The following is a 26,857-nucleotide window of genomic DNA, read 5'->3' as shown; positions in this document are numbered from 1 at the left end:
GACTCTGATGCTGGAGGGATTGGGGCAGGAGGAGAACGGGATGACAGAGGATGAGATGGCTGAATGGCATCACTGACTCGATGGACGTGAGTCTGAGTGAACTCTGGCAGTTGGTAATGGACAGGGAGGCCTGGCTTGCTGCGATTCACGGGGTCGCAAAGAGTTGGACACGACTGAGCAACTGAACTGAACTGATCTTACTATTTAGATAGCTGCTTCCCTCATCTACTTTCTTAGACAGTTTTTTCACTATAAGTATGCTGATAGGGATAATTTAATATTAACTACTTTTTTCTTATGGTATTTTCTTAGAATATATTTTCCAAAATGGACTCACTGGAGCAAAGCATATGTATAACCTTAGAGCACTTAATACATATAGGTTAAACTATGAAAAAAAGAAAGTGGACTAAAAAGAAGGAACACATATTGAAAGGGCAGGCAGAACAAGCCTGTATCCCATGAACAAATAGTTCAATACTACTGAGGAACAAAGGGGAAAAGAGAAATGGCAGAATGGAAGAAAATTCAGTTGAACCAATACTCCTGAATAAAATTAAGAAGGGTCTTTTATATTATAAATCCAGGATTCTACCCTGGCTAACAGAAGCTAAAAGAACTTTGAGAAAGGGAAACAGAACATTATCATTATTTGGCTGTTTGAAAAGAGAAGTAGAAAAATTAAGAGGGCTGATTACGAGAACAGCAACAGAGACCAGGAGAGTGATACTGAAGGAATGAACGAGGGGATTGGAGGGGGCCAAGAGGAGGACTCACATATAAGAGATAGCCAAGAGGTACATTTTGATGATTAACGTATTCTGTGTAGTAGGGCTGAAAAGGTGCAGAGGAGCGGTGAAGAAAAGTTAAACTCATCATCGCACCTAGTATTTTATTTAAAACGCTTACACTACAATTGCCTCTGAAGCCAGGGTGCCATCCTATTCACCATTTTATCTCCCATGCCTGTCACAGTGCTTAGTATGCTATAGTTACTCAGTAAGTTTTTAAATGAAATAAATATGTGGATACTGCCATTTGCTAAGAAAGAAAATAAAGGAGGAGAAACACATTGAGATTGAAAAAACAGTATAATTCTGAGCTATTTCAATCTCTCACACATTGCTTAGCAGACAACAATCTCACTATAGAGAATTATTAAGGAACAAAGATATAATTGAATGTAAGCTGTCTATCCACCCAGCCATCCAATCATCTAGTTACCTGAAAGGAGATTAGGAGATGATGATGTGTAAGGATTTAGAAGACTGAATTTGAGCTGCTGGCAAAAATACTAACCAGAGATAGAGTATCTGATGGTGAGTCTGGCCAAGTAGGCACTCACTGAAATAGGAATGCATTTTTATATGTTAAAGTTCATGAAGATATATAATATTCTTTTCTTTTTAACTTTGAAATATGCTATTTCAACACTGTGTCAGTATCTTAAAATATCCCTTCAAAATTATCCAGATAAAGTGACAGATACAAGTTAAATCAATGTATAACCATTTCCATAATCTATGTTTTTGTTCCTTGGCAAAGACACTCATTTCCTTAGCAATGTTCAATTTTTACTTTATTTTGATTAAAGACTTAGAAACACAATGTGATGTTTTATATTTTTTTTTCCTACAAGAAAATCATACCACATATTTCAGAGGCATCCAGAACATTGTTAACAAAGGCTAAAATCGACATTACTGAGAAAACTGTACTGAGGAAAATACTATAAATATAAACACACTTGTACATTCTCTTCATTCCTTCTGAAGCTCATAGCCCCACGAAAACGATCAGTGTCCTTCTGCATTGTCACTCAAGCATCCCCACTGTACAAAGACCTGCACCTGGGTGTAAAGTATCAGAACTGCGCTAAGAATTCCTGGCCAGCAGGAAGACACCTGGGGAGTAGGGGTGGGGTAGAGTTTTATGTAGCAGCTGTTCTCAAAAGAAGGAAATTGGAGGAGGATGCAAATCCTTTCTCTCCCAGGCTGTCGGCCTCAATTCAGGCAAATAATTTGCTTCTGGAGGATTAACCTCCCTCCCTTCAAAACTATCTAATCTTTCTATATACAAATGCCACCAATATCTTTGTAGGTCAATTAATTCTACAAAGGACATTATTTACAGAGCAAAGGTAACTTAAAGACATTGGATAAAGAAAATAGAGAAATACACATGAGAATTCAACTAGATTATTGGTTCCCTAAAAAATGCTGTTGACAAAATAATGAAATAATAAACTCTTGCTTTAAGTACTCAATAAATACAAGTAAATTTTAAATCAAATATGCATAAACTACACACACACACACACGAATGAGGGCAAATCCTACTAACTCAGGTTTTTGGGGCAAGAGGAAAAAAAAAGTAATATTCTGATTTGACACATATATATAAGCAGTCCCCACCCCAAAATAACTTTCTTTCATTTTCTCTACTTTCCAGAATGCCGCTATAGGAGCTTCATGAGAGGAAAAACCTGGATGTTTAAAAAAAAGTCTTACTGCTTAAGAAGAACAGAAAGAGAACAATCAAAGGTAAAAATAGTCTGAAGTTGTCTGCCAGGGAAAACTGCTAGGCAGAACCAGTCTACCTTCTCTTGATGTTCTTTTGACCCTAAACCCCTTTTTCTATACTCCCCTCGGTTCCCACTTCAGATTTCCCAATACCTGCAAAGATTCTAATCCTTTACTTCAGATCAGTCAACAGCATACTCATTTACAAAGGCTAAACTGTGATGGGAAATCATTCAGAGATCAATGTAAACTAGTCCATACTACCTTGAGGTCAACTGGCATTGAAAAAGGGCTTTTTTCAAAGTTGTGTATACTTCACTGTATTCATATGGTAACTGTACATTCTCACTGTAAAAGTGTCACATGATACAGAAATTGACAAGCAACTGGCAAGAGTTTTGAGTGTTTTGATTGGGGATGGAAGAAGTTAATCTTGGATTTTACCTAGGATCAATACTATATTTCTGAATGTGCTAATAAAGTGGGGAGCTTGAAGAAGTGTGTGCACCCTGCACCCCTTGAAAGAAGAGGACAGAGTGGGAGGAGGCAGAGTTCAGAGGGCACTCAAGACAAACTATAATTCAGAACTTGGTATAAGGCAGGCTTTGGAAGCAATGCCTCCTTACTTTCTCTGAACTCAACCTTCCTAACCTTCCTCCCCCTCAATCCAGAATTCAATGTACATATTATCAGTGATGGGGTTCAGGACACACTTTCCCAAAATTTAGCTTGTTGGCATATTGATGGACTCTCTGCCCTTCCCCTTCTCCCATGGAACAGATCACAAGACTACCTTATGAAAGGTTGGAGAAGGAAATGGTAACCCACTCCAGTATTCTTGCCTGGAGAATTCCATGGACAGAGGGGCCTGGTGGGCTACAGTCTATGGGGTCACAAAGAGTCAGACATGAGTGAGTGACTAACACTGACTTACTACTTATGAAAGGTATTCTCTCTCTTCCTAGAGGGAAGGAGCTTCCTCATCTCTGAAGACAGAGAGACACTGAGAGGAATCCAAACAAACATTCTTGCTAAGTTTCCCCCGGTGTATTAATTACCCTTAGCTCATAGCCTTCAGTCCTAGTACATTTGTCCATGACTTTCTACTCTTCGTCAAACCTAGCATAAAATGCTCAGGTTTAAGTGCTTCTTCAGGTCTTCATTTCCTTATCAAAGTTTCCATATCACATAAAACACTCAATAAATTTATATGCCTTTCTCTTCTTAACCTGCCTAGAACCTAGACAGGTAGAAGGAAAACAGTTTTTCCTACCCTCACTGGTATGATATATTAACATTGTGAATCAAACAGGCTTTTATGGGTTAATTGAGACACGATCATTGAAACATGTAAAATATCATGTAAGAAACGAGTTGCCAGTCCAGGTTCGATGCACAACACTGGATGCTTGGGGCTAGTGCACTGGGACGACCCAGAGGGATGGTATGGGGAGGGAGGAGGGAGGAGGGTTCAGAATGGGGAACACATGTATACCTGTGGCGGATTCATTTTGATATTTGGCAAAACTAATACAATTATGTAAAGTTTAAAAATAAAATAAAATTAGAAAAAAAAAATACTGTTTATATAAAAATGACTGTACTGAAACGCCAAACATCAAATTTAAAATAAGTTTACAGCATAATCAAAACTGATGCCTGCCTCCTAGGTAAGACATAAAGTAAGAGGATGAAGTGTAATGGGTTCTGGGTTGGGACTCTCAAAGCAGAACACCAGGTCTTTGGCATCTTGGATATGGTGGATCAGTAGGAAAGTACGCTCTCTTTAAAGGTGGAGCTGAAGTTTTCAGTCTTTTTCTGTTAAAGAAAAAATTATCCATGACACTTGTTAAAACGGTAAGGTAGACTTTATTTGGACTATCATGATAGGCATGAGGAATACAATGGGGTGTTGCAGTAAGGGAGACAGACTGGGCTCAACTCAAACACAAGAAGTGGAGATAGCCATGGGGTAGGGGACAGTCCATGGACAGAACCTAGACAGGTAGGTTCTTATCCTATACTAAGAGCATAGGATAATTCTTTGACAAACTGACCTAACAGAATACTTGCTGAAGGCAGGCCAAGATGATCAGATATTTCCTGGGGGGGGGTGGTAGGGAATAAGAAATTTGGACAGATATCAAGGGTGACCACATATTGAGGGTAAGGATTCTGGCTAAACTGACATAGCAGGATTCTTCAAAACACACTCCACAAAAACAGAGATGGAAGCCCAAGGTCAGACCTAGTGGAGCAGAGGGCTCAGAGGAGTCTGAATAAAGTTTGGTCAAGAGGAGAATCTTTGTCAACTCTTAATTTCTCTAGGCTAAAGTAAAGCTGGGGACCTGGCTCTTATCAAAAGTGAGGACATTCCAGGTCATGTGGCTTTGTGGGGAGAGGAAAGGGAAAGGACTGTGTGTGCACTGCTTCTCTCTGAAGTAGGTGAGACAGAGCCTCAGAGCTGAATTGATGTGACAAGGAAGGAGTAATGTGTGAAAAATTAACTTAGAGTTAATTATCCTGGGTTGGGAGATATGTAGGGAGATAAAATATACTGCTATTGTTTAGTCGCTAAGTTGCATCTGATTCTTTTGTAACCTCATGGACAACAGCCTGCCAGGCTCCTCTGTCTATGGGATTTCCCAGGCAACAATACTGGAGTGGGTTGCTATTTCCTTTTCCAGGGGATTTTCCCGACCTGGGAATTGAACTTGTGTCCCCTACATTGGCAGGCAGATTCTTTACCACTGAGCCACCAGGGATATATTGAGTAAATGTAAAATTATTTGTGTTTTGCTAGTGAACAAAACAATTGTCATAGTACTTCTAAAGGATCTTTAGTTCAGTCGCTCGTATGTTATAAAGGATCTTACCTTATAACATATTTATAATCTAGGTATAGGTAATAATACAGCAGGACTTTTCATGGAAGACCTCTAATACTCTTGTGATTTGCCATTTTTATTACTGTGAAGTTTAACTAAATTAAATATCAGAGCAATAGCATAGCAAATGACTATACTGACACTATACCTAATACTTATTTTAAAAATTAAGATTTCAACACCATTGTCCTCTATACTTTGCTACATATGAGAAAAGACCAAGTTCAAAGCTGAACTTCTCTGTCCTTCCACCTTGAGTATCTCCAGGTAGGATGGTTGGAGAACAAGGACTCAGTTAAAATAAATTATTCAAGGGGAAGAGGAGTCAGGTCTTAAGAGAATGGACCTGATACTGGTGGGATAGAAGGAATTCTGATCTGGGGAAAAAAGGGACATGGGATCCAGAGAAAGGGCTGGGCACCTCCTTCCTCTTCCACTTAGCTCAGTCCTCCTTGGCCTCATATCCCTTCTTCTCAGCTCCACCCTCAGCCCCATCCTTCTCCCAGCTTTCTTCCTTCCCTCCTACCCCTAATCATAATTCTAAGGTATCTCTATCAGTTAATTCCAGCAGTGGGCTAGGGCCCAAACTGGATCTGAAGGAAGAACAAATGACTCATACAAATTATAAAAAGATGTCAAGCCTCAGTAATTTCTGCAACCAGGGAATTAAAACATAGATACTTTGAAAAGGTATTGAACTGGAGCTCAGGAGGGTATGTAGTCAGACTGCTTTTCTCAACATCCACACATCTGTATGACTCAATTTAAAGAGGCATAATCTGGTTAAGGTTTAAATGGTAGAAATTTCAAAAAATTTTTACATTCTACAAAATTCCTGGTATTTTGGCATTTAAATAGGCAGAGAATACTAGAATAACCAAAATTTTTTATTTTTATAATAATATACTTTGGCCACCTGATGCGAAGAGCTGACTCATTTGAAAATATCTTGATGCTGGGAAAGACTGAGGGCAGGAGAAAGGGACAACAGAGGATCAGATGGTTGGATGGCATCATGAACTCAATGGACATGAGTTTGCGTAAACTCCGGGAGTTGGTGATGGACAGGGAGGCCTGTCGCGCTGCAGTTCATGGGGTCGCAAAGAGTGGGACACAACTAAGCAACTGAACCGAATCTCAAAAGTAAGTATATGACTGTTTTCAATGGCTAGTGTACATTACAAGGCATGTGAAAGCTATGTCACCCTAGAATATTACATTCAAGTCAGTGATGCTTAACTCCACATGTACATCATGATAACTCTGTGGGGTTGGGCTCAGGCACCTATATTTTTAAAAGTTTCTTAGGTGATTCTGACACACAATTCTGGTTAAGAGTGACTGTCTTAAAACTGTTAGTTGCTCAGTCATGTCCGATTCTTTGCAACCCATAGACTGTAGCCTGCCAGGCTCCCCTGTCCATGGAATTCTCCAGGCAAGAATACTGAAATGGGCAGCCATTCACTTCTCCAGGAGACCTTCCCAACCCAGGGATCAAAGCCAGGTCTCCTGCATTGCAGGCAGATTTTACTGTCTGAGCCACCAGGGCAGGAAGACATTAAGATCTCATATACAGAGCTGCTCTGCTTACAAACCCATTACTAATCTCATCATCTCCTTGGTTTAGTTTTTATTTGATGAGTATTACAGGAGCACTTAAAGAAACATTTAAACTTTCCTTCCCACACCTCCAGAAAGTTATTTAAAACTAAACATTTCAAATGAAAGTTTAAAAAGTAATACATTTAAAGGTGGGCTGGGAACTAGGTTATTTACTTTGAAAAGTAAAGCTGTCAATCTACAGTATAGAATAAGGAATCAGAAGGAGTGATGCTACCAGAGGCAGGGGAAGCTAAATGGTCATCAAATTCTTCCTAAAACATGTCCTAATGGCATGCCTTCATTATTTTATTTAATAGATGACAATTTATCATGTAGGTTCACATTCAAATGGGAAGAAAAATATACCTTCAAGATGTAATCAATTTTCCAATCATGTATTTAGAATAATCTCTATAACCAGTACTCCTGCTAATATTAAAAATCAAGAGCTAACTATACCATCTGGATATCATGAGTCAGTTTCTAAAACTCAATTCATTTCCTTTGGTTTTTCATCCATGTATTATGAAAAACTAAATTTTATAAACATACCTTGGGTCAAGAAGGCTTCTTAAAAACTTGAAAAGCAAAACCTGGTTCTGAACAGAAAAATAAAGAATACAATTAAATATTAAAACAAACTCTTTCAACTATGCTGTGATAAAGAATTTTAGAACATCCCTTTAAAAAGCATGTATGCATATGTTTACTTCTAGTAAGCTCTCTGTGCAGATCTAAGAAATGCTGAAGAATCATTTGGAGGTCATTTCTTCTTAGTAATTCTAATCATTGTCACATATTCAATTCTGAGTGCAGAAGAAATATAAATACATTGTTTTGCCCCTCAACCCTTGCCAAAAAAAAAAAAAAAAATGCCCTCTACTGAGACAAATCCTGTAACAGTTCCCAGCATGAAGACCCTTGGAATGGGTCCAGAGCAACTGCTCTGACCTGCTCTGGCTGCACAGATGGGTTCACCCTGCCTCACCTGGTTCTCCCTGTGACAATGGCCAACTGTGAGACAGTTAATCTAGGTGAGGCTCAAATAGCAACCACCACCAAAAAAGCTCATTACCTTTCCAATATAATCAACTACAGAAGAGACAGCAAACTACAACAAGTTAAGCCTGCTGTGCTGCAGTCCATAGGGTCACAAAGAGTCGGATACGACTGAGTGACTGAACAACAACAATACTGCATGATATAAAAATTTTATAACAATTCACTCATTAGTGCACAGGCAAGGCTTACCATGAAGCAAACATATCAATTACACTAGGCTACCATAAAGCAATCATACTGCTTTTTCATTATCAATGCATGAGTTGTTATGCTTGTAAACAAATACAAATTTCTTTTTCACATTTTTTCATTTTTGATGTCATGTTTTAATAATATATATAACATATACAGTGCTTTTATAAGACAATATTGATATGAGTACTGATAGATGATTCATCTTATAAATATACAACAGTATTGATAAATTTTGTTCAGTACCGTAAATGTATTTTCTCTTCCTTAAGATTTTCTTAATAACATTTTCATTTCTCTAGCTCACTTATTCTAAGAATACAGTATATAATACATATAATAGACAAAGCATGTGTTAACTGAAGGTTTCTGTTACTGGTAAGATTCCCAGCCAACAGTAGGCTATCAGTAGTTAGACAAAAGTTATATAGGGACTTTTGACTGCATTGAGATTGGCACCCCTAACCCCTGCATTGTTCAAGAGTCAACTGTATATGTTTTTATATCCTTATCACTTTATCAGTGTGCTTTTGGCCCATGGCCTCCCTTGTGGCTCAGCTGAAAAGAATTCGCCTGCAATGTGGGAGACCTGGGTTCAATCCATGGGTTGGGAAGATCTCCTGGAGAAGGCAAAGGCTACCCCCTCCAGTTTTCTGGCCTGAAGAATTCCATGGACTGTACAGTCCATGGGGTCATAGAGTTGGACCCAACTGAGTGACTTTTCTCTTCTTTCTTTTGGCCCACAGCCAAAAGAAATATTCACTGAATTAATAGATGACTCCTTATCTTGAGTTAATGGGCCTCATCATACTGGACAACCAACCCTATAGACCCAGGAGTCATTTTTTACTCCACCCATCACATTCATCTAATTTCCAAGCCCCACACACTTTATTTCACAAATGTGTCTTAGGCTTGTCCTCTCCACTGGCACTGCTTTCATCCTGTCCTAACCATTTCTTGCCAAGACCTTTTGCCTTCCAACTGGTCTCGCCTCTATTTGCTCTCTTTGCCAGCCCATTCTCCACACACAGAGTTAATATTCTATCAAATGAATCTACCGGTATCACTCCTTTGCTTAAAAAAAAACTTCAGTCTCCAGCACACAGGAGATATAGCATAATTTCTTAGCATTATATACATGACTGTTCAATATCAGCCCCCAGACTCTTATTTTCCAGTCTCTATACATTTAATTCCTTCCTTCCAATATACCTTTTACAGATTAATATAATGCTTCTTCCACCATCGTCTTCACCACATCATTCTCTGAATATGAATGCTGCTTCATGCCTTCAAGTCTTTACTCACCTAGAGCCCATTATCTAGAATGCCCTTTTCAATTCTCTGCCTGGAAAACTGACACCAATTATTCAAGACCCGGTTTGGGCGTATCTGGGAACACTTGTCTGACTTGCTCACACAGTCTGTCACTCTCTCCTCTTGTTCCTACAGCACTTTTTATGTATGTCTGGTGTAGCGCTTATAACACTATACTATGGTTATATAAGTGCTTCTTTATTCCACAGGAAAAATTACGAAAAAGACTATATTCTGATTAGTGCCCCCCCAGAGCCTACCATACTGTGGTACAGAGTAGGACCACAGTAGTACGTAGTGTGAATATGAATGAATGAAATGAAATCAAATCCATATCTTTTATCACTCATGCCAGCTGCGCTCCCCCCCACCCCCCACCACTACTTTGGTTTCCCTCTTGCATACCTAACTTCCACTACTGTAATTACTACCTGAGGACTCTCGGTTGTGCTACATGCCCCTGTCATTGTCCTAATCTCTATCACTTGTGGCCACAATGGTAGTGAGCAAAACTCACTACTAGCACTACCACAGTAGTGACAAATGGAATGCTGGTCCATTAAACAGTACTTCAAACTGAGCATCTCAGTATTCAGCATTAAAACAGCTGTATTCTAGCTAAGATTTTCCCCCAAAAAAGTTCTAAATAGACGGCATTAGCCCAATAGGAGCATGATAGAAATCTAAACAAATAACATCAACTCCGAAGAGAATATGGTCATAGTCACTATAGAAAAAAATAAGAGTTGTGGGGGGCGGGGGGGGAGGACCCTCTGTGGATTACAATTTTAGAGTAAGTACAGGTTATATTTCCAAAAATGTTTCTGTGATGGTAATATTCATTATGCACAAAGATAAACTCCCTCATTTCTGGACCTAGATTATCACAGAATTGCTTCTAAGCATGCCCACGCACACACACAATGTGCAGAAACTGCTATTAAGGCAAGAACGAGGGGAAGAAACCATTACAATACAGATTTCTTAGGTGGGTATTCAGTAACTGCCTCTCCACTAGATGTTCTGCAGAATTTACCTGAAGTTTCTTAATGACTGTTTCGATCTGTTCAGAAAAGTGAGTAGCAACCAGCTCTGCAGCTTTACACGGCTTCAGGGCCACAAGTTCCTGTAACAAAAGAAAAAGATAAAATAATCTTCAGTGTTAAATTTAAATAGAATTTCCACAAATGTGATGCATAATACCAACATCAATACTTTCACGAGCTTCTATACTGCTTTTCAGAAGACCTCAATATAGGGCCACAATTTAAAAACATATTGCAAGTGAGCAAAATCAGAAAAACATCATGTAAAAAAAAAATCAGATTTTTATATAAAAGGTAATTCAGAATTTGTAGAAAATGAAAGCACTAAAATTCTGGATTTAGGCCATGATAGCTACAGGATGAATGAAAGCTCCCCAAATTCCCTGCTAGTGAATTTACCCTTGAGCTTAAAGTAATAACTTAAAGAAGTGGAAACAAAAAAAACAAAAAAAACCCACACAGTTGCTATTTCTTTAGCTAAGACTTCTGAAACTTTACCTCCAATGCCTTGTAGATTTTAAAACCAAAATTGTCTTAAGAAATTAACTTAAGGTTGTAAATCTCAAATGACACTAAGAGGTTGACCACTGTTAATAAGACCTATTTCTGTCAAATCTAAGACTTGCCATCTGCCCTCTCCTTGAACTTTCCTAGACATTACTGGCTATCCCTTTCTTCTTGAAACTCTCTTCTTACTTGGTTTCTGTGACCCTATTCTACCTTTTCAATTGTATGATCCATGGCTAAAATGCAAAGGCTGTCTATAGATCAACATATTATACTGTCAAATAAAAATACAATGAACTATCATGACTGCAATATTCATGATATATATCTAATAATTTTGTGTTGGTATTTTAGAATTAATAATACTTAGCTGACACAAATAACTGTAGTTTATACTATTTTCATACAACACAACTCAAAACAGAAAAGGCACAACTAATCAATATCACATATAAAAAGAGGGATATTACTATTGATCTTCAGATATTAAAAAGATAAACTATTAAGAATTAATCTGTGTCCAGAATTTGAAAACTTAGTCAAAATGGCTAAATTCTTAGAAAAATGTAATTCAATAAACTGACTTAAGAAATAGAAAATCTGCATTGATTAGTAGTCACTAAAGAAATTGAATGAATAGTCAAAAATCTTCCTATATAAAACACTCCAGGCCCATATAGCTTTACTGGTAAGTTCCCAGCAATCATTTAGGGAAGAAATAATTACAAAGTTAATTAATCTCTTACAGAGAATAGAAAAAAGGAAACTTCTTCAGCTCATTATATAAGGGTAACAAACCTCTGATACCTAAACCCTGTAGAACATAAGGAAGGAAGGAAAATTACACATTGGTCTTAACTGCGAACATTGATAAAGACAGAATCTAACAATGTATAAAAAAGATAATATAACAGGCTCTAAGTTGCATTTATCCATAGAATTCAAGGCTGATTTAATATCAATAAAATTTATGACAAAAACAGAATAAGGGAGAAAATTTTAGCATACTAGAAATAGAAGACTTCCACAAAAATCTTTATACTAAACATTGTATGTCAGAAATAAAATTTTAACCATATTATTAACATTAGTGTTTTGCTAAAATATATGAAGTTGTGACAATAAATCTAACAGTAGATGAATCTACAGAGGAAATTATAAAACACTCCAGAAAGATACTGAACAGACAGTTACACCATATGGTCATAAGGCAGAAGCCTCATAATGTAAAGATGTCAGATTAAAGAAGATTCAAAGATTCAATGCAATCCCTGTCAAAATTATAAGGTTAGGAACTTGACAAGTTGATTCTAAAAGGTATTTGGAACTAAGCAGCCAATATTCTTTTAAAAATATGAAGACTTATTATAAAACAACAATATTTCAAGTAGTGACTTCAAGACCAATCAAACAGAACAAGACCCAGAAAAAGACAAAACACAGAGATTCTTGACATCTCATGATAAGGTGGCACTGTTGAGCAGTGTGTAAAGGTAATCTTTTAAAATAACTATTGCTAGGACACAGATCAATGGAACAGCAAAGAAAGCCCAGAAATAAACCCAAACCCACACTAACGGTCATTTATCTATGACAAGGCAAGAATACACAGTGGAGAAAAGACAGCCTCTTAAATAACTGGTGCTGGGCAAACTGGACAGCTACATGTAAGAGAATGAAAACAGACCATTCTCTAACACCATATACAAAATAAACTCAAAATGGACTAAAGACCTAAATGTAAAAGCAGATACTGTAAAACTCCTATAGGAAAACTTAGGCAGAACACTCTGATATAAATCATAACAATATTTTTTTGGATCCATCTCCTAGAGTATTGAAAACAAAAGCAAAAATAAGCAAATGGGACCCAATCAAACTTACAAGCTTTTGTAGAGCAAAGGAAAACATAAACAAAATAAAAAGATAGCCTTCAGAATGGGAAAGAATATTTGCAAACAATACAACCAATAAGGGATTGATTTCCAAAATATACAAACAGCTCCTACAGCACACACACACAAAATCCAATCAATAAATAGGCAGGAGATCTAAACACATTTCTCCATTTCTCAAAAAGATGGCCAATAGGCACATGAAAACATGCTCAACATTGCTGTTAGAAAAATGCAAATCAAAACTAAAATGAGGTATTACCTCACATGGATCAGAAAGGCCATCATCAGAAAGTCTACAAATAGTAAATACTGGAAAAGGTGTGGATAAAAGGGAACCCTCCTATACTGTTGGTGGGAATGTAAACCGGTTTAGTCACTATGGAAAATGGAGGTTCCTCAAAAAAACAAAATTAGAACTATCATATGATCCAGCAATCCCACTCCTGAGCATATGTCTACCTAGAAAACATAAAAACTTTAAATCAAAAAGATACATGCATTCCAGTGTTCATAGCAGCACTATTTACAACAGTCAAGACATGGAAGCAACCTAAATGTGTACAGACAGATGACTGGATAAAGAAGATGTGGTATATGATGGAATATTACTTAGCCATTAAAAAGAATGAAATAATGGTATCTGCAGCAACATGGATGGACCTAGAGATTATCACACTAAATGAAATCAGACAGAGAAAGATAAATAACCATATGATATCACTTACATGTGGAATCTAAAAAAAAAAATGATCCAAAGGAATTTATTTACAAAACAGAAGTAAGACTCACATACACAGAAAACAAACTTACAGAAACCAAAAGGGAAAGTGGGGAGGGATCAATTAGGGATTTTGGATAAACAGATACACACTACTATATAAAAGGTAGATAAATAATGAGGACCTACTATACAGCACAGGGGACTATATTCAATATATATCTGGTAATAACCTATAATGGAAAAGAATATGAAATGGAAAATATATATATATACAACTGAATCACTTTGCTGTATACCTGAAACATTGTAAATCAACTATACTTCAATTTTTAAAAAGGGGGAAAGATTCAAAAATGGAAAAAAATTGTTCCTCAGAGAACTAGGTATCCATATTTTTAAAAAAATTAATTAATCCCCACTTCAAACCCTATACAATAACTGCTTTTAGGTGGGTCTAAGATTTAAAGTTGAAAAAAGAAACAAGAAAGCTTTTAGACAACAATACAGAAGGACTTCAGTACCAAAGAAAAAAAACTGATTATTCTGACTACTTAAAAAAAAAAAACTTTTCTTAAAAAGAACCATAGAAAAAAGCCACGGAATAGAATATACTTGCAATATGTATCAGTGAAAATAAGACTAACATCCAGGATTACAAGGAATTCCTTCATGAATGAGTACAAGAGACATTCTAACAGAAAAATGGGCAAAAGACTTGAACAGTGATGTCACAGAAAGAAAATTTAAATGGCCAATAAATATGTATATATCAATCTCAGTAATTAAGGATATGTAAATTTAAAACAAAACGAAATGTCATTATACATCCACTAGACAGACAAAATTTTAAAAGTTCAGCAAGAATACAGAGTCAGTGGAAAATCTCACACAATGCCGGCATCTGCTGACGTTTAAAGTATTTATCCCAGTTAAGTGGCAACTACACACCCCAGAACAGAGATTATCAAATGTTAACATGCATCAAAATCACCAGAGGGGCTTATTAAAATATATTGTTGGGACCTGTCGACAGAGTTTCTGATTCATTAGGCCTGAGGAGAAGACTGAAACAGCATTTCTATCAAGTTCTCAGCTGATGCTGTAATGCTGGACTGGAGATCAAACGGAACCACTGTCCTAGAAAAATGCATGTGGCTGTGTTCAAGATGCATATGTAAGATACCAACAGAATGAACAGAATACTTATAAAATTTAATACTGTACCATAATAAAAATGAACTGCAGCTACATACAACAAAATATAGAAATTTCTCAAAATATTGAGAAAAAGAGAATAACCTCAGAGTATAACCTCATTTATATAAAGTTCAGCAACAAGCCAAACAAAACATATATTTTTAGGGGTGCAGGCAGATGCAATGACAATATATAAAAGTGTAATAAATTATCAGAAGAACGAAGATAAATACTCATTATCCTTGTTCTTCTGATATTAGTGAGGCAGTGAACCGTGATGAGGAAAGGATACATGGGAACAGTCTAGGGTACTAGCAATAACTATTTCTGGTATGTTGAGTTTTAAATTTTTTATTAAACTGTACTTTTATTTTATGCACTTTTCTCTTTATATTTCAAAATGAAAAGTGTTTTTAAAAATTTCATGAAACATGAATTGTCCATATTGGAAAAACCATCTAAATGAGAGATTCTTTACTGAAATCCACAGACCCAACCTAAGAATGGCTTTTAAGAAATCTGTGGATCCTTAAATAGGGAACAAAATGATGCATCCAAGCACATGTGCAAGACTAGGAAGCACAGGTCCAGATCTTTCATTAGAGTCTCAAATGCAGTCTGTACCTCGCAAAGTGTTAAGAACCACTAATCTATACGCTATGTACGTATACTGTCTGAAAACTTTATTATAAGGACTTTCCCTCTACACACTTAATGTTGATTTTATTTATATTAAAAAAAAGCCACACAAAACCTTCAACAAAAAGTCTACAGATTTCTAATGTGACCTTCAGAAGTACTAAAAAGTTCAAGGTAAAAAAAAAATAAATAAAAGGCACAGATGTGGGGAAAATAGTCAGCAGAAATAATTGTTGTGCAGCAAAAATATTTCTTGCTTCACCAGTATGAGTTTTCTGCTGAATAATTTGTTTGTTCATGGATTAATGCATCATGTTTCACATTATGCAGAGAGACACAGCTTCATTTTTGGATGTCTGGAGTCCATGTGCTCAAAGCACGGCATAATGCAGTTGAAATGAAAAGAACAATGAGCCATAATGTAACTATGAAGACTTAAAGGGGATGATGAAAAGAAAAACAATACCAAATGATTAGAAAAAAAATATATAATTCACAGTCAAAGAAGGTTTTCTTGGGTTTTCTTTCTTTCACCAAGACATATTGATCTTGTTGTTAGCAGAAACATGATAAGACTAAATAACATATATGTGTTCTCAATCCAGTAAATGAAAGTGTGGCAATTCCTTCATCCTACTGACTGTAACACTTTTCACATCAGATGTTTTATATTAGATGCTGTTCACATTTCTAATCTAAACTTCATAATCATCAGGAATTAAAAGTATTCACATTACATGCAATGCTTTCTGAAAGGTTCAGAGCTCATCCTTTCTTATCATTTTTCATATGTAAAAAATTTTAAAACATGTTGAATAATCATATCTTTCACTACATCTCTAAACCCATCACCATCTCCTGATCCTTGCTACAACGAGGAAGAAACAAACTTTGTAGATGTAAATGTTATTTACAAAACTAGAACTACCTCAGCATCCGTCATTACTATTTCTTTTTCTCAATAATTAGAGGACTAAAAAATCAGAAGAGATTCCAACAGCTCTTTAACTCTGTTGGTTTCTGAGGAATATTGTATGTTTTGAACCTAAGAAAACTAAAGTGAGGAGTGATTTCTGGGCCCTTTTTCAGAATGCATTTTGATGCCATCCTCATCACACACATAATCAGTTCAGTTCAGTCGCACAGTCATGTCTGACTCTTTGCGACCCCATGGACTGCAGCACACCAGGCTTCCCTATCTTTCACCAACTCCCAGAGCTTACCCAAACTCATGTCCATCAAGTCGGTGATGCCATTCAACCATCTCATTCTCTGTTGTCCCTTCTGCTCCTGCCTTGATTCTTTCCCTGCTCAGGGCCTTTTCAAATGAGTCAGTTCTGCACATCAGGAGGCCAAAGTATTGGAGTTTCAGCTTCGACATCAGTCCTTCCAATGAATATTCAGGACTGATTTCCTTCAGGATTGACTGGTTGGATCTCCTTGCAATCCAACCAAGGGACCCTCAAGAGTCTTCTCCAACACCACAGTTCAAAAGCATCAGTTCTTCGGTGCTCAGCTTTCTTTATAGTCCAACTCTCACAGCCATACATGACTACTGAAAAACCATAGCCTTGACTAAATGGACCTTTATCAGCAAAGTAATGTCTCTGCTTTTTAATATGCTGTTTAGGTTGGTCATAGCTTTTCTTCCAAGGAGCAAGTGTCTTTTAATTTCACAGCTGCAGTCACCATCTGCAGTGATTTTGGAGCCCAAGAAAATAAAGTCTCTCACTGTTTCCACTGTTTCCCTATCTATCTGCCATGAAGTGATGGGACCAGATGCCATGAACTTTGTATTTTGAATGCTGAGTTTTAAGCCAGCTTTTTCACTCTCCTCTTTCACTTTCATCAAGAGGCTCTTTAGTTCTTCCTTTCTGCCATAAGGATGGTGTCATCTGCATATCTGGGGTTATTGATATTTCTCCTGACAATCTTGATTCCAGCTTCTGCTTCATCCAGCAAGGCATTTCGCATGATGTACTCTGCATATAAGTTAAATAAGCAGGGTGACAGTATACAGCCTTGATGTACTCCTTTCCTGATTTGGAAACAGTCTGTCCAATGGACAGATTGGACAATTCCATGTCCAATTCTAACTGTTGCTTCTTGACCTGATACAGATTTCTCAAGAGGCAGGTCAGGTGGTCTGGTATTCCCATCTCTTTCAGAACTTTCCACAGTTTATTGTGATCCACACAGTCAAAGGCTTTGGCATAGTCAATCAAGCAGAAACAGATGTTTTTCTGGAACTCTCTTGCTTTTTCCATGATTCAGCGGATGTTGGCAATTTGATCTCTGGTTCCTCTACTGTTTCTAAAACCAGCTTGAACATCTGGAAGTTCACGGTTCACGTATTACTGAAGCCTGACTTGGAGAACTCTGAGCACTACTTTGCTAGTGTGTGAGATGAGTGCAATTGTGCAGTCATTTGAACATTCTTTGGCATTGCGTTTCTTTGGGATTGGAATGAAAACTGACCTTTTCCATTCCTGTGGCCACTGCTGAGTTTTCCAAATTTGCTGGCATATTGAGTGCAGCATCTTTACAGCAATGTCTTTTAGGATTTGAAATAGCTCAACTGGAATTCCATCACCTCCACTAGCTTTGTTCATGGTGATGCTTCCTAAGGCCCACTTGGCTTCTCATTCCAGAAATGTCTGGCTCTAGGTGAGTGATCACATCATCTTTGTTATCAGTGTCATGAAGATCTTTTTTGTATAGTTTTTCTGTGTATTCTTACCACCTCTTCTTAATATCTTCTGCTTCTGTTAGGTCTATACCATTTCCATCCTTTATTGTGCCCATCTTTGCATGACATGTTCCCTTGGTACCTCTAATTTTCTTGAAGAGATCTCTAGTCTTTCCCATTCTATTATTTTCCTCTATTTCTTTGCACTGATCACTGAGGAAGGCTTTCTTATCTCTCTTTGCTATTCTTTGGAATTCTGCATTCAGATGGGTATATATTTCCTTTTCTCCTTTGCCTTTAGCCTCTTTTCTTTTCTCAGCTATTTGTAAGGCCTCCTCAGACAACCATTTTGCCTTTTTGCATTTCTTTTCCTTGGGGAGGGTCTTGATCACTGCCTCCTGTACGATGTCACGAACCCCCGTCCATAGTTCTTCAGGTACTCCATCAGATCTAATTCCTTGAATCTATTTGTCACTTCCACTTTATAATCGTAAGGAATTTGATTTTAGTCATACCTGAATGGTCCAGTGGTTTTCCCTACTTTCTTCAATCTAAGTCTGAATTTTGCAATAAGGAGTTCATGATCTGAGCCACAGTCAGCTCCCAGTCTTGTTTTTGCTAACTGTACAGAGCTTCTCCATCTTTGGCAGCAAAGAATATAATCATCTGATTTTGATATTGACATTAGTCTCTGTATTTAGGCATCTGAAGCAAATTTTGGGGCCAACCATCTGTTGGCTCAGACAGTAAAGATTTTGCCTGCAATAAAGGAGACCTGGGTTCGATCCCTGGGACAGGAAGATCCCCTGGAGAAGGGAATGGCTACCCACTCCAGTACTCTTACCTGGGAAATCCCATGGACAAAGGAGTTTGACAGGTCCTACTCCATGGGGTCACAAAGAGTCAGACACTGCTGAGCAACTAACAACTAGCAAATATTTTAAAAAGAACTTTTAGTTTCAAAGTCAATTACTGCATTCCTATAAAACAGCATTAATAAACAAAATGAGAATCATCATCCTTTTACATAAGAGAAATACATCCTCTTACATAAGGGAAATACATCAGAGAGAATAACTCGTTGCAGTGATGTTTCTAAAATTCCATCAAGTAACTGAGGGAATGGCTCCTGTCACATAATAGGGGAAAAGATCAATAGTAGTCTCAGAATTCCTCAGAACATTGTGAAAAAACACTAAAATTCCAGTTTGTGAACTAGCTGATTTAACATGAGTAATTTTCAGAAGTCATGACATAATAAGCTGTATACAGCATGGGTTTTCCACAAATGTGAGGTGGAATAAATTATCTGAAAAAGATGTTAACCCTCAAGCAAATCAACTTAATAATATATCTCCCACTACTTAGTTAGCAAAAACTTAATTTGGGAGATATCTATACAAATACGGCAAAGTTTTCAAAATTCTACTGAATCAGTACCTCAATATGATCCATAGCCTTCTGCCATACAGACTGCTTCTCCTCCACACTGTATCCAGGAATGGATAAGATATTGTGAATGTAGTTAAAGACTTCTTCCTGAAAAGCACAAGACAATAAAATTTATTCATTCATTCACTCAAGAATACTTAGTCACTATCTACTATCTCTTGAGAATCCCTTGGCTTGGGAGATCAAACCAGTCAGTCCTAAAGGAAATCAGTCCTGAATATTCATTGGAAGGACTGATGCTGAAATACTCTGGCCACCTGATGCAAAGAACTGAATCACTGCAAAAGACCCTAGGATGGGAAAGACTGAAGTCAGGAGGAGAAGGGAACGACAGAGGATCAGATGGTTGAATGGCATTACCGACTCAATGGACATGAGTTTGAGCAAGCTCCAGGAGTTGATGATGGACAGGGAAGCCTGGCATGCTGCAGTCCATGGAGTCGCAAAGAGTCAGACATGACTGAGTGACTGAACCGATCTGATCTACTATCTGTATCGGTCTTGGTAAATATCTATTATTTAGAGAAGGAAACCATTTTGAGATGGTTAATTGATGGAGTGAAGTGAAAGTCACTCAGTCATATCTGACTCTTTGCCACTCCATGGACAATATAGTACATGGAATTCTCCAGGCAAGAATACTGGAGTGGGTAGCTGTTCCCTTCTCCAGGGGATCTTCCCAACCCAGGGATCAAACTCAGTCTCCCACACTGCAGGCAGATTCTTTACCAGCTGAGCCACCAGGGAAGTCCAAGAATACTGGAGTGGGTAGCCTACCCCGTCTCCAGTGGATCTTCCCGACCCAGGCATCAAACTGGGGTCTCTTGCATTGCAGGCAGATTCTTTATCAGCTGAGTTACCAGGGAAGCCCCTTAACTAATGGAAGACTGACTTAAAAGAGAAAGAGTAACTGTTTAGGGTACATTCTTAGAAGTTGCAAATGTGTTCCAATTAATTTCAGTCTCAATTTCATTAACCCAGAGTGAATATTATTCTTTTGCTTTGGTGGTCCCTGTCCACATTGTTAGTTTGACATCAAATCTGTCTTGCCCTTGTCCATTATGCTCCACTTACACTGATCTTTGCTTCATTTATATGATCCCTATTCAGTTTCTTGAACAAGTCAAAAAATTTTCCCACCTCAGGATCTTTGCGTATTCTGTTCCCTACCCTGGAACATTTTTTCTATGGGCTCCTTGCTTGACTAGCTTCTTCTCAAATTCCAAAACTCAGTTTATATGGCATTTTATCTGAGATTCCTTCCCTGGCTGCTCTGTATAAGTTCGTTCCCCCATTATTTACTCCTGTGGGAACCAGTTTCTCTAACGCTCATCACAATTTGCAATTACATATTTGGTTTTCTTACTGTCAGTCTCCATCAATAAACTATAAGTTATAAAATTACAGGAACTATGTATCTGTTTAAATTATCAATATACACTTGAGTTAATAACAGGCAGTCAATAAACAGCTGTTGAATAATGAAGAAACATATGCCCAAATATTTCTACTGAATAATTACTTCTACTTGATAAGGTGAGGGAGAAAACTGCGTAAGAAAAAAGGTAAAGTGGTCTCTTAACTCACCTCTCGTAGTGGGTCACGTAAGTAGCAATCAATAATTTTGTCATATTGGTGTTCTTGTTCATACATAAATTCACAAATTTGGTAGCTAGAACATAAAAGGAAAAACTTCAGTGTACCAAACAGGCAGGTGGTTATCAACTTACTGTTTTAAGACATTTGTTCAGGCATAGGGGTTAGAATTAAGGAAAATGAATACAGTAGATGTGATTTCTACTGTTAAATCAAGTTATCGTATCTAAGGAATATGAGTATCTGCCATTCCTTTGAATACAGGTTTTAAAATGCTGCTGAATACTATGTTTATAAGAAATTTCAAAGATGTGCATAAAATAAATGTTAAAGCAACAATATATCATATAAAAAATAGTTAATGCATTAGAAACTAATACAATCAATAATATGAAGTTTCCCTGTTCAGAATTAAACATGTCAAATGAAATATTTAACAAACTAGATAAACAATAGTGCTAACATGCTGCATCTGTTTTCTATGTTAAATTCTGCATTGTTTACAATATAAATGTAAGGTAACTGCCAAAAATCTTAAAAATACCCTGGAAATTTTAAGTAAAAAAAACCAGTAAGACTGATATTTCATTTTTACACTAAAACAAATGAACAAGAACTTCAAATTTACTTGCTATTAATTTCTGCAAACTAAACTAACTTCTAGACTTGAAAGGCAAAAACTTTTGCATTTAGGTTTTTTAAAATGATTACATGCATAGCTTTTCTTAATTAAAAAAAATGGCAATGCATCAGTCAACCAGGCTTCAAGTTAGAGAAGTAATACTTTAGTAGTTCTATGGGAACTGATACATGGCTTCAATACAACTTACAATTCTGCTTTCTCTGCCATACGGATGAGTCGACTCTCTTCAAACTGAACTATGCCTCCAGCCTGCAGCAATTCTAAAAGGACCTGAATATTTAAAATAAATGAGTAAAGACACTTTGGAATCTACTTTTATTGATTAGCTCTTCAGGAGTCCTTTCAGCCACATAATCATACGACCCTTATGGAAGAAAGTGAAGAACTAAAGAGCCTCTTGATGAAAGTGAAAGAGGAGAGTGGAAAAGTTGTCTTAAAGCTCAACATTCAGAAAACTAAGGTCATGGCATCCGATCCCATCACTTTATGGCAAATAGATGGAGAAACAGTGGAAACAGTGGCAGACTTTATTTTGGGGGGCTCCAAAATCACTGCAGATGGTGACTGTGTCCATGAAATTAAAAGCCGCTTACTCCTTAGAAGAAAAGTTATGACCAACCTAGACAGCATATTCAAAAGCAGAGACATTACTTTGCAACAAAGGTCCATCTAGTCAAAGCTACGGTTTTTCCAGTAGTCATGTATGGATGTGAGTGTTGGACTACAAAGAAAGCTGAGTGCCCAAGAATTGATGCTTTTGAACTGTGCTGTTGGAGAAGACTCTTGAGAGCCCCTTGGACTGCAAGGAGATCCAACCAGTCCATCCTAAAGGAGATCAGTCCTGGGTGTTCACTGGAAGGACTGATGCTGAAGCTGAAACTCCAATACTCTGGCCACCTGATGGGAAGAGCTGACTCATTTGAAAAGACCCTGGTGCTGGGAAAGATTGAAGGCAGGAGGAGAAGGGGATGACAGAGGATGAGATGGTTGGATGGCATCACCGACTCAATGGACATGAGTTTGGTTAATCTCCGGGAGTTGGTGATGGACACGTAGGCCTGGCGTGCTGCAGTCCATGGAGTCACAGAGTCAGACGCAACTGAGTAACTGAACTGAACTGAAGCAGCTGAATAAAAAATTAACCTTTACCAAACTAAGTATCTAAATATATGACCAGGCTATGAGACATATTTTAAAATAAATCTCAAAATATAACACAATCACTACTTAATCATTAGAGCAGTATCAGAAAGCTCTCTCCTATATTTAAGTTCAAGATCCAGGGTAACATGCCCTTTCTCAGAACTCCAGGACGCCATTTAACAAAACATTTTTCAAACACAGGAAATTACTTCCAAATTAATTTTTTTACAAAGGCAGAAAGAAATAAAACCTAGCCTACCTTTACACTTCAGAACTCTAATCCATTTTGAGTATTACAATGCACTGCTATATAGGACAATAATGGAGCGAACATATCTGCTGAAAACCTCAGTTTGAAATAACATGATCAACTGCCAGTGCTGGAGAGAGTCTGAACCAACTTATGGGAGTTGAAGCTAACTGTCAGCTTTCTAGGAATTTTTAAGCTGGCTGTTAAATACAGGCATTGTTAAAAATAAAATTATATAAACTTACGATTAAATAAAAACAAAGGTAATACCCAAACTCACCACTTCCTAAGTATTTTACTGTGTATGCTCTCTAGGTTAGAGACTGTAGCCTTAATGCATGGTGGGCTTCCCTGATGGCTCAAACGGTAAAGAATGTGCCTGCAACGCAGGAGACCCAGGTTCAATCCCTGAGTCAGGAAGATCCCCTGGAGTAATAAACGGCAATCCACTCCAGTATTCTTGCCTGGAGAATTCCATGGAGAGAGGAGCCTGGGCGGCTACAGTCCATGGGATCACAAAGAGTCAGACACAACTGAACGATTAACACTTTCACTTTATCTGTACGGTGGAAATATTATGTAAGGGTGTGTTATGGTACATCACTCCCCAACTTCATGTGCAATGTGATATCACGCTGGAAGGTTGAAATCAGCCACGATGGGAATACTTACACCATGGAAATTAATAAATGCTATAAATCAGGGCTTGTTACATTTTTAAAGGATTATAAAATAAAGAGTATGTGACAGAGACCATATATGACCCACAAAACCTAAAATATTTACTCTCTGGCCCTTTACAGAAAAACTATGACAATTTCTGGCTAAGATATTGATGGAGATAAAGTTAATAAGAGAATCAAACTTAAAAGTCTGTTTGTTGGAGTCATTATACTGAAAACAGCACAAAAAAATTAAGGAATCATTTTTCCAATATTAGAAAACTGTTATCCAATTCAGCAAAGAAGTCACAACACTGATCAATGAGTGAAGTTCTGACATGCTTTCATTACTGCACTTTCATCTTATTCATTTTAATAAATGAAAGTATCAATCAACATTCACATCAGTACAAAATTTTGATATAAGAAAAACAGCTTAAGAGAAAGACTGCTGGATGAGAAGGGAAGGAACCGAGCTCTGACTTTACTGATGACCTTGAGCAATTTGCGTCATCAGTTTTCTACTTTCTAAAATGAGTGAGGGAAAAAAATCCCCAGGTAATCCCAAAAAGGATTCCCAATAACAGATTACTAACTATGATTACTTTTAAAGGTTTGGCTTTTACATTTAGGTTTAGTTTTTATTTCTGTTTTATTTAGTAATTTACATAAAAAGTTTTTATCATTTTATATATAGCAACACCATGCATAACATGATTCACTTTTCCTGCCAATAGAGAAATAGGGGCAAAATGAGGGACCCACATTACTGTTTGTATTCAGTATAATTTAAGAGACAATCAAAATTTTAGCAGCTGTTCTCTTTCCTAAGATAGTCTGCAGCAGTCATGGGGCCACAGCTGTGCAGAGAAAGGGTTCACTGTTGCGTTCCTATGTTCTTTATCTGAGTCTCAACCTCTGGCTGGGAATATATTACCATAAAAAAAAATCAGCATTGGTCCAGAAGTACTTAATTTTTGTAGCTTACTTATCTGACAAAATCTTGTCATCAGTTATAAACAGACTGTCTTAGTGTTCACAATTAGAGTGGCTAAGCTTTTAAGAAATCCTACTCCTAGAAAGCACCCTCAAGCAAGTGGCTAAACAGAAAGAAGTGGTGATCAGTTTTTTCTCACAGTGATTAGTGGAGGGATAGACAGATTCATGGTGTAGAGTTCTGACAAAACATGGGCCACTGGAGAAGGGAATGGCAAACCACTTCAGTATTCTTGCCTTGAGAAACCCATGAATAGTATGAGAAGGCAAAAAGATAGGACACTGAAAGATGAACTCCCCAGGTCAGTAGGTGCCCAATATGCTACGGGAGGTCAGTGGAGAAATAACTCCAGAAAGAATGAAGACACGGAGCCAAAGAAAAAACAAAACCCACTTGTGGATATGACTGGTGATAGAAGCAAAGTCTGATGCTGTAAAGAGAAATATTTCATAGGCACCTGGAATGTTAAGTTCATGAATCAAAAGCAAATTGGAAGTGGTCAAACCTGGGGATGGCAAGAGTGAATGTCGACATTTTAGCAATCAGTGAATTAAAATGGACTGGAATGGGTGAATATAACTCAGATGACCATTATATCTACTATGTGGGCAAGAATCCCTTAGAAGAAGTGGAGTAGCCATTGTAGTAAACAAACTTAGTAAACAAAATGCAGTACTTGGATGGAATCTCAAAAATGACAGAATGATCTCTGTTCATTTCCAAGGCAAACCATTCAATATCACAGTAATCCAAGTCTATACCCTGACCAGTCATGCTGAAGAAGCTGAAGTTGAACGGTTCAGTGAAGACCTACAAGACCTTCTAGAACTAACACCCAAAAAAGATGTCCTTTTCATTATAGGGGTCTGGAACACAAAAGTAGGAAGTCAAGAGATACCTGAAGTAACAGGCAAATTTGGCCTTGGAGTACAAAACGAAGCAGGTCAAAGGCTAACAGAATTTTGCCAAGAGAACACACTGATCATAGCAAACACCCTCTTCCAACAACACAAGAGAAGATTCTACACATGGACATCACCAGATGGTCAATACTGAAATCAGACTGATTATATTCTTTACAGCCAAAGATGGAGAAGCTCTATACAGTCAGGGAAAACAAGACTGGGAGCTGACTGTGGCTCAAATTATGAACTCCTTATTGCGAAATTCAGACTTAGATTGAAGAAAGTAGGGAAACCACTGGACCATTCAGGTATGACCTTAATCAAATCCCTTATAACTATACAGTGGAAGTGACAAATAGATTGAAGGGATTAGATCTGATAGACAGAGTGCCCGAAGAACTATGGACGGAGGTTCATGACAATGTACAGGAGGCAGTGATCAAAACTATCAAGGAAAAGAAATGCAAAAAGGTTGTCTGAGGAGGTCTTACAAATAGCTGAGAAAAGAAGAGAAACTAGAGGCAAAGGAGAAAAGGAAAGAAATATCCATCTGAATGCAGAGTTCCAAAGAATAGCAAGGAAAGATAAGAAAGCCTTTCTCAGTGATCAATGCAAAGAAATAGAGGAAAGCAATAGAATGGGAAAGACTAGAGATCTCTTCAAGAAAATGAGAGATACCAAGGGAACATGTCATGAAAAGATGAGCACAATTTACAGAAGCAGAAGATATTAAGAAGAGGTGGAAAAAATACACAGAAGAACTATACAAAATGATCTTCATGACCCAGATAACCACAATGGTGTGATCACTCACCTAGAGCCAGACATCCTGGAATGTGAGGTCAAGTGGGCCTTAGAAAGCATCACTATGAACAAAGCTAGTGGAGGTGATGGAATTCCAGTTGAGCTATTTCAAATCCTAATTA

At 37.4% G+C, this 26,857-nt stretch overlaps 1 protein-coding gene across 4 annotated transcripts in view; it reads right to left on the bottom strand.

Annotated features, from left to right (window-relative positions):
• Positions 1 to 26,857, bottom strand: part of VPS8 (vacuolar protein sorting 8 homolog (S. cerevisiae)) — a 302,860-nt gene that overhangs the window by 135,989 nt on the left and 140,014 nt on the right. For all 4 annotated transcript variants that reach the window (XM_010853860.1, XM_010853862.1, XM_010853861.1 and 1 more), the window contains 5 exons: positions 22,162 to 22,244; positions 21,323 to 21,407; positions 19,724 to 19,822; positions 10,623 to 10,712; positions 7,565 to 7,611 (listed from right to left, as the gene is read on the bottom strand). In XM_010853860.1, coding sequence (XP_010852162.1) covers positions 7,565 to 7,611; positions 10,623 to 10,712; positions 19,724 to 19,822; positions 21,323 to 21,407; positions 22,162 to 22,244 — 404 coding nt within the window. The remainder of the gene's footprint in view (positions 1 to 7,564; positions 7,612 to 10,622; positions 10,713 to 19,723; positions 19,823 to 21,322; positions 21,408 to 22,161; positions 22,245 to 26,857) is intronic.

Source organism: Bison bison, unplaced genomic scaffold (genome assembly GCF_000754665.1).
Source record: "Bison bison bison isolate TAMUID 2011002044 unplaced genomic scaffold, Bison_UMD1.0 scf7180017864333, whole genome shotgun sequence".
NCBI lineage: Eukaryota > Metazoa > Chordata > Mammalia > Artiodactyla > Bovidae > Bison > Bison bison.
The sequence above is the reverse complement of the archived record's forward strand: the minus strand, read 5'-3'. Positions and strand labels throughout refer to the sequence as shown.